General features: G+C 38.0%; 1 protein-coding gene across 1 annotated transcript in view; it reads left to right on the top strand.

Annotated features, from left to right (window-relative positions):
- LOC123764715 (E3 ubiquitin-protein ligase-like protein poe) overlaps positions 1–9,559 on the top strand; it is a 134,778-nt gene that overhangs the window by 102,862 nt on the left and 22,357 nt on the right. The window contains 9 exon segments of the mRNA XM_045752768.2: positions 611–766; positions 1,272–1,559; positions 2,082–2,293; positions 2,843–3,092; positions 3,308–3,421; positions 5,247–5,447; positions 6,306–6,525; positions 8,236–8,433; positions 9,045–9,235. Of these exon segments, the coding sequence (XP_045608724.1) occupies positions 611–766; positions 1,272–1,559; positions 2,082–2,293; positions 2,843–3,092; positions 3,308–3,421; positions 5,247–5,447; positions 6,306–6,525; positions 8,236–8,433; positions 9,045–9,235 (1,830 nt within the window).

Here is a 9,559-nt window from a genome sequence, read left to right as displayed (position 1 = left end):
TAGATTAGGTTTGGACAATTTAATACTGTTCATCATTTTTGTGGCATGACTAACTCGAGAGAATGGGCTGGATGTGTCCAGGGTCTGAGGATTATATTGGACTGCACACTCTAGCTTGCAGTAACGTAGTTTCCCTCTGTTGTTAGCAGTTACAATTTGAAGTTTAAAAGTTAATTTTCAGTTTAAATGTCATTAATAAATCTATTCCAATGTAAGGGTGCCTTGCATGTATTCAGAACACACAAATGTTTATGGTATGGGACTTGACCATGGTGCCTGAGAGACTTGGAGTAAGCATTCATACCCTAAAGTTTAAATAGAGAACTATGCTGTGTTACTTTCAGTAAACTTGAGGGAAATGATTCTACATGCAAACACACATTTGATTTTGGATGTACTCTCAGGTATACAATTTTTAAGTGCATTTGTGTTCGATATGTTGATAAATGTTCATCATTTGTTTTGTATAATTCTATTGCTATTTCATCATGTTTTCTAGATGTTATTCAATAAATACTTTTCCCCAAATCATGATTTACCAAATATTTCATAAAATATTAGCAACTGAGCTTCTCTAGTCGCCAAACTCGATTATTTTTTGTTTGTGCAGCTGTTATTGGTGCGGATTAGTGAGCAGGGTGCTGTTAGAAGTGCCGATGAAGGTAGCTCGGGAGGGACTCAGGTCAACAGAGCCATTCAACAGTTGGCCCAGAAGTACTGTGGAGACTGCAAGAACTCCTTTGATGACCTCTCAAAAGTTATACAGGTATGTATAGTAATCAAGCAAGCAAAACTAGGACTTGTTTGCCAGTAGATACACACAACTGGAATAATCTTAATATGCACATTGTCAGTCATGATCAAATACTAATCTGTGGGACCTTAAACACCAGTGTGTCTTTGGTTGCCAATTTATATTAATACAAATTTCCCTTTTCTTTTCCATTTCTGTCTCCCTTTCCTCCCCATCTTGCTCTCTCTCCCGTTCCTCGCCATCTGCCCCTCTCTCGTTCCTCGCCATCCGCCCCTCTCTCGTTCCTTGCCATCCGCCCCTCTCTCGTTCCTTGCCATCCGCCCCTCTCTCGTTCCTCGCCATCCGCCTCCCTTCTCCCGTTCCTCGCCATCTGGCCCCCCCCCCCCTCTCCCGTTCTTCGCCATCTCTCTCGTTTCCCTCTTCCTTTGCTCTGCTCTTTCCTTTTCCACCAGATATTTACTGTACATGCACACAAGCATTGCCTATAATTTAAATTACAATATGTTTTACCTGATAGCGGGTGCAGGCCTCCCGTCGAGAATTGGTGAACTTTGATCGTTCACAAAAGGAAGGAGGGAAGAAGGCCGTCATATCACCGTTGGGTCGAAGTGGAATTGTCTACAGCAATCCTGAAGATGGAGCTGTGGCTGCAGGTCGTTGCTATGGGTGTGCAGCTTCAGCAACTGAACACTGCATCACCCTCCTGCGTGCTCTGGCCACTAATGCTGCACTAAGGGCCTCTCTCTGTCAGCATGGGCTCATCAATGACCTTTTGGAATATAATCTTCGGCGTGGAACCGTTCAGGTAGGTGTTCATACAGTGTATTTCTTTAACTGATGTGTATGAAAATGTGAATCGCTCCTTTATCTGTCCCTAATAACCAGAAGGCTATTTTTGCAAGGTTCTCATGAGTGCTATCTGATTTAGTGAATTCAATCTAAAACTTAAAGAAAATATTTGGTGCCTAAAAGATAAATATACCTTTAGTGACATGCTTGCTCCGTGGGCCCTTCAGTGACATACTTGCTTTGTGGGCCCTTCAGTGCATTCCGAGACTTGTGTACTGTTATTGTGGCTGGGAAATGGAAAGTATTTAATACTAATGTTCAAAACGTGTGTTTGGTTAAGAGTAATTTGTAATTTGGAAAAAAGTATATACCAGTATTAGAGGTATGTAGCATGTGCTCTTATTTTTTCTATATAACACTTTCAGTTTGCATGAGTTTACTTAAGCAACATTTTCCCAGACCATTTCTATTGTGCAACTTGTGAGCTTGCTATGTGTTCATATTTTTCAAATATTTATGATTTGTTGATTTGTTACAGGTGCGAAGTGAGGTTCGTCAGCTCTTGTGTTTGCTGACCAAGGATGATTTGTCAGCCACACAGGAGTTAAATCATCTCATCATGGACAAGATAAGTGTTGCTTTACACTCTCATGTTACATCACCAGACCTCGCAGCAGCTGTTAGACACGAGATGGGACTACTTGCATCTTCGGCTCAGAAGGAAGATTCATGCTGGGAGTATCGCCTTAGGTAAACAAATGATTCTTTCCTTTAGTGTGCACCAATTATTTCTGTGCAAGACAACTCGTACCATACTCGTTCATCCTTTTTTGTAATTTTCCCTACGTGTTACCAACCAATATGTTCATATCTGTCGGTTAATAATCCTGCCTTAGGAACAATAATATCTTACACATTACTGTTTTGATTTTCTTCATATTGTTATTTTCTTGTTGTTTTATCTGCTAATTTTAACTCGGTTTAGGCAGATGTTTTTGTACCATTTTGTTTCAGTATAACCATATCCTCACCAACTTTATATGGAGATCAAACTTTCACAAATATCTAGCCAAGATAGAGAGAGAGTACTTTCCATTAGACTTTGCCCCGTAGTAGCTATAGCCTTATTAACGGGTTGCCTTCTAAATACTCTTCCAATTTCACTACTGTGTGTGGCCAAGTATCAATTGCTGGAGACCTAGTCCATTAAAAAACTCTCGATAAACCTTAACTACAGCATATTTTACAATTTTTTAATGCTATTTTTATACTTATTTTGTGTTTCCTTGGTTTTCTCAGGTGCGTTGTTCAGCTGTTCTTGATGGCAGGCGGATCTAATTCCTCCCCCACAGTAATGGAGCACATAACCCTGCCGTGTCTGCGCATCCTGCAAGGAGTGATGAGGCCGCCTACACCACCCCCTCCTCGTAAGAGTCGAGACAAGACGCCTACTGGCTCTGTTGTAACTGCAACGGCTGGGGCAGCTGCTTCATCTGTTGCTCCTATTACTGCTACAGATTTTATGGCTGCTTACCTTGGTGGATCTAAGGTATAAATTACATAAAGTACTCATTTATTATAACCTCAATTTAGATTCTTTAAATTCAAGATTTTTTCAGAGTTGATGAAGTGTGTGAATATTGTACCTTTTAATATACTTCAGATTTAGACAAATTCATGAAAAAAGTTGCAACAATTGAGTTAGTCTTAATTATTCTTAATTAAAGTCTTAATTATTTATTCCTGTCTTATATTTTTTGTAAGGTTGGTGTGGATGTAAGCAAGTGGTTGGCAGGTGATCCTGGGCATTCATACGAGACATGGAAGAAAAGGTCTGCAAGGAGAGTTCAGGAACCTGCTGTCTCGAAAATGAAAAAGGTGAGCCATTGGTTAATGTACTCCATGGTTTTCTCAACATAGTATAATACGGTGGATGGGTAATATGGTGATAAAGGGCCTTCCTACATTAACTCTTGAAGACAAATATAAATCCTTGTTTATTTTAATCTCGAAATTTTTTTATAAATTAAAACACGTTTTAATTTATTTATGCACAATAAATGTTACTGTACAGTCATTTGATTTATCTGACAATTGAAGTAAATATATATTGGAATTTATGATAAAAGAAAAAATTTAGCTTTTGGCAATTTTAAAAATACTGTATAAAGAAATTAGACAAAGTAAAAAAAAGTATAGAATGTATCTGATTATTGTATAAATTTTACATTGTACAATGTGGGGAAAATATTAACAAAATCAGGTGAAAAGTAAAGTGCTTTCAGATTTGAACATTCTTGCCAAAAGTATGGTACCATAGTGCTCAAAATACTATTTGTGATAAGAACCGAATCCCTTGGGTCATGCCACAGATTGTGTGTACTGAAAGCTGGTGGCCATCTTCACCATCCATGCCATCCTAATTGGCTAAAAGTGAGAGTTCATCTGCAGGCACATTAGATATACCACATGTGTGGACCACCGAGAACGAAAGACAGAGAAGCCAGAAAATGCTATGGCTGGGATCGGTACCCCCCATGTAGATTGGGCATGTTTTCCTCCCTCTTTCCCTTCCATAATGAGTCAGTGCACAACTAGAGCACTGTTATAGTGCAGACAGAATGCAGAATTCCTCAAGCATGAGATGAATTTCAACTCAATCCATATTGCTGCCATTTACCTGAAGTTGATGCAAAATGTCGCCAACATTAGTCTAATACACCTGTTCCGTGTAATGATCACTGGAGACAAAACCCCAGTTCATTCCATACTCATTTTAAGAAGCTTAAGTGACTGAGTTGGAGTCATCAGGGGTCTGAACTCCATAAAGCATACATAGGAAAACTTCTAACACCTCAAAAGGCCAGGAAAGCTCATTTTCTATACCGTAAAGTATGGAACCCCTTACAGAGACACCCATGTCTCTCAGTTTGCCAGTTATTACACAAAGATAATTTTGAACTCTTCAAGTATCCAATTATTCAATAGTCATATTGAAATTAATTACTGTAAGTTTATTATTGAGCTCACATCTTTCCTATGGGTGGTGATGAAAAGGATACTGTTCCATAATGAATTCTGGAATACCAATGTTCTAAAAGAACATAATGTGATGGTTACAAAAGGGAATATTTGGTTGAGAACTTTATTACCTACACTAGGGTGTATGTGCATTATTTAAAACTTGGATTGGCAACCAGCTTGGTGCCTACAGATTCCTGTGGACCCGGGCAGATCCCAGGTTGTGTAACCTTTCGAACATCATGGTCCGTTTTTAAGATGCTCGTCTGGGGTTACCTGCTCCAAAGATTTTTTTCCGATAGTTTCATTCTAATTTAATGAGCTGTCTCTAGGTATTCTCGTGCTGGAATAAGTATTCTCATGTCTTCCTTGCATCTGTATAACCCAACACATGCCTTGTAAAAAAAATTCTTGGATATATAAATCTGATCATCGCTGACTGTGCATGTCCGTGGAACAGCAGGACCCTACCTAAAGAAGCAACCAAGCAGCTTCAGTACAGCTCAGAAACAAATACAGTATTAGAACTAGGCTGTTACAAAAAACAATTTTAAGACATTGTACTGTAACAAGTATTTTACAGAATCTGCTTGTATTCTTTTGTATTGAATAGAATTCAGTGTGTTCTTTTTACTGTATATAAAGAATTTATTAAAATTCTTAATGACTGTTGTATCTTCAGGAGGAGGTTCATGAGCGCTATTTACTTGAGAAGTTTGGCTGCCAATGGTTAGCACGCACTATCCGTCACCAGTATGACTTAAGGATGCAGGACTCATCATGGTTGCGTCGAGTCCTTTTCAATCCATCATCACGAATGGCAAGACAAGTTACTGCCCAGATGGTGGAGTCCCTTTGTACTTCAGTCCAGCGGAAGAAAGAGGTACATACTATTATCTGTTTAACATTTATAGAGGTCTGTGTTTTAACAAGTTTATCTATTGCTGACACAAGTTTCTTGCTATTATGTTGAGGAATTTAAAGATTCCTTGTTTTAATAAGTCAGATATTGACAAAATATTTTTTCCCAAAACCACTCGAGCTGTGACGGCACAGGTGTGTACCTTATAGATGAAATAATGAGCTAGTTTAAAGAACCAAAATTAAGGGAGCTTAACTAAATAGTTGTACAGAGTGAGGTCAACCATTAAAAATATAACTGCACAGAATTAATCTTTCATTACACTCTAAATCACATTGCCTCAAATTTATTTGCTTTTTGTCATAAATATGAAGAAAATGTAATGCTTAGTATAGTGTTGATATGGTCTTGTATGATATTGGTACAAGGGAGAAATGCGATTGTATTTCCGTTGATTTTAAATGAGAAGCGATTCGTTGAGCATTTCATGGCACAACTTGCAGTTCGGAAATTTGAACACGATAGTGTAATAGGCGGAGGGGCCCAGGAACACAATCGTACCAAATTGATCTGGGATTATTTGTCTGTGACACCGCCTCAAACCCCATTAAGTTTTAATAATTCACATTTGAGTTTGTATACAGTTAGTCTCTTGCTTCCTCTTCCAGGTGGGGATAAATTGATGTAATATTTAAAATTTAAAAATATTTTTGTAAAATACAAAAAATAGAGGGCTAATATATACTGTACTGGTTTTTTTTATTTTTTGACACTTAAATGATTTGTCTTTTATTCAAGGAAAACACTTTAAGGTGAAGCTCGTCAGTATTGTTTTAATTTATTGTTGTAAAATGTGGTGTAAATACCCTTTAATTTCAGGTTTTGGACATGTTAACTACTTTCCTGCCAGAAATTGGAAGAGCAGGAGAGAGTGCTGGAGAATTTGTCTCCTTGTATCAAACTCTACTGCTGGGTGCCCACTGGAAGTATTACTTGGCATTAAAGGGAGTTCTACCCATCATAGCTGGTCTGATCTCCTCAGAAATACAGCTACTCACATCTTTAGAGGAAACAACTCTTACCACAGATCTTAGCCAAGGTCAGTTCTTTATGGAATTTTATTTAAACATTTGTTGTCCCTTAAATTACTAAATTGTAATTGTCAGCTGCAAATTTTGTCAGGCAATTCAATACAGATTGCTTCTATATGATATTCAAATAATGATTGTTAATCTAATTCTTATAGTACTTGTTTTTCCCTTAGTTTACATGGCATGCAAAATTGAGTTTTAACTGTATTAAATTTGTGATAATGACATTGCATATTGAGTATTACAAATAAAGATAATACAGTAAGCAATATGAAAAGCTCCTTTTAAAGTGGCTAGGGTCCACCTGGGACAGTACACACACGTTCTTGGCACTCGTCAGTCTCTGCCCCACCAAGTCCGTTAACTTTTCTAATAGTTGTGCTGCATACATAATTGGAGAAGACTAAAGAAATATTTAAATCCACCACTGAGTAGACTGCTCAGTTTTATATCTAAGAGCAAAACCATATCAATCAACACACCTTTCGAGGAAGAATTTGAATCACAAGAACAGTCAGTTATCCCTTGAACTATCCAGTATACAAACCCTTGGCTAATGACACTGCATCACTACAACACAGTACAATGGTTGTACAACACCCTAAGGCCAAACTTGTAGGGTAGTTAAAAGGCTTGCCTGGTAAAGAACAGGAAGCATCTGAAAGAAATATTAAAACCTGACACTACACCAGAAAAGGAAAGGAAGAATGAAGACTTGAAGTGAGCCAACCCAATCTTGTGAGGAAGCAGCATGACAAATTGTCCAGGTTAGCATGATTGGTACATCAACATTAAACCCCTAATGCTGACACCATCATGGAAATCCTGGGGAATGTGCAAAAAAAAAAAAAAGAGGGGGGGCCTAGGGTGTACAACTTTGATACCAGTACACCCAACTGGAGGTCAGGGGACCAAGAGTATATAAAAAAAAAGGCCAAACTAATGAGCAGCCTGGAAACAACCCTGAATGGCTCCAGAGAACCAGAGTTCTGAAAAACTTTGGATCACCAGGAACATGCACTCGGCGAACCAGAGATCATGCAGTGAAGTACTAAAGTAATAACCACCACCTCCTCCCTTCTCCCCTTTTGTGCAGAGAGTCTCAAAGAAGAACCAGTCACTTGCATTGACCTCTTATAGCTGGCAAGGGTGTGGGTGGCCACCAGGCAACAAATGAGGGTTGCTTGCTTTGACTCTCTTGTGCTGGCATTGTTGTCTTGTGGCAGTCTATGAAGCTGGTGGTTAATTGAGGTATAATTGTCTGTCCTTGTGATTTCAATTACCTTGGAACAGGTGTTGACTGATGCACGCATACACAAAAATCTAGGAAGCAGGGCCTAGTTCCCATCTGTCACAAACATCAATAAGTAAGCACCCCCCCCCCACACACTAACTAAAACTATCTTTAGCCATATTTACACCCTACGCCAGACATGTGCTCAGGCCCACCTACATTCACCCATTCCACCTGCCCGCTCCACTCTCGTCCTCCAATCAACCACACTATATTCTCTTTCTATAGTACATATATATCCCTATTATATTATATACGTGCAGGGTGGGGGGGGGGAGGTTTAGCTCCATATTTGTAGTATTGTTTGCATATGTGAGATATGCAAGACATTAGAACCAGTGATATCTCATTTGATTGGCTGTGAGCAATACAAACCTTGTTACAAGTATTGTACCACGTTTGATTACTTTATTTCTATTTTTAGGGTATGCACTGAAAGTACTGACAGAATTACTGTCTCAGTTTATTGATGTTGATGCCATCAAGAGTGTGTATAAGGGCCGTCTGGTTGGCACGGTGCTAAGTGGTTACCTTTCATTACGTAAGCTGGTGGTTCAACGGACCAAGTTAATTGATGATACCCAGGACAAATTCCTTGAACTTCTGGAGGATATGACATCAGGTATGTGTCAAATTACAGTGTTTAATACCTTGACATTTGTGTTTCGTTAAGCTCGAAGATAATGCTGAATGAGTTTATATTTTCACTTTAGCACTAAGATTAATTTTAAATTGATAAGTCTCTCTGGTGTACCCAGTATATTCCACCTGGGTCTTCCATACGTTTGGAACATGTAACACTGTACAACATGTGATTGCTCACTGGATATATTGTCTGTATGTGTATATCTAATCATGATGGTAGTTACACTGAAACATTGTGAATTAAATGTACTGTAATATAAGTTTTATTGTTTTCCTCCTGTGTTTCCTGACTTATGGGACACCCTTTATATGCTATATTATTCAGCACTGATTTTTGTAATAATTAATTGGCATAAGTATTTGTTCATTATCACCACCCCATCATGTATTTGGTACTTAATATATACTGCAACATCATCTGATAAAATGTGTGGAGTAACATTCTTTGTCATAATCAGAAGCATGTATCAGGGGAAGTAAAAATTATGAAGATAACCAAAGTTTTAAGACATGTTATAATTTAAAATATTTTGCGTATAATTGGAATTCCATTCCAAATACAGTATACATTTGATTTTACTTGTACAGGAACTGAAGCTGAAACCAAGGAGTTCATGGCAGTGTGTGTAGAAACGTTGAAACAGTACCCACAAGATGATGTACGAACGCCTGTCTTCATTTATGAGAGGCTGTGTTCTATCATATATCCAGAAGAAAATGATGTAGGAGAGTTTTTCCTTACTCTGGAGAAAGACCCACAGCAAGAAGACTTCTTGCAGGTACTTTGAGATCTTTGACTGTTCATTTATCTTTGCAAGACTCTTATCCTGTCTTTCATATTGACCATAAATTCATGAGATAACACACACACATGCATGAATCAGCATTTCTAAACTATTTGATCATATTTAATGATCATTAATTGCACTTCCCAGTTATCACTTTTATAAGGTGTCTGAAGATAATTTCATAAAATAGGTAAGATTTTTTTTTTTTTTAAATGGTCCTGCTTGATTTCTAGGATGAAAAATTGTTTGTCTATATTATTAGTTTCAAGATTTTTCTAAAGCATTTGCTTAATTAAGCATCATAAAGTTTTCAGA

The sequence above is a fragment of the Procambarus clarkii genome, chromosome 48 (genome assembly GCF_040958095.1).
Source record: "Procambarus clarkii isolate CNS0578487 chromosome 48, FALCON_Pclarkii_2.0, whole genome shotgun sequence".
NCBI classification, from domain to species: Eukaryota; Metazoa; Arthropoda; class Malacostraca; order Decapoda; family Cambaridae; genus Procambarus; species Procambarus clarkii.
Note: the sequence above shows the minus strand (reverse complement) of the source record. Positions and strands in the feature narration are given on the sequence as shown.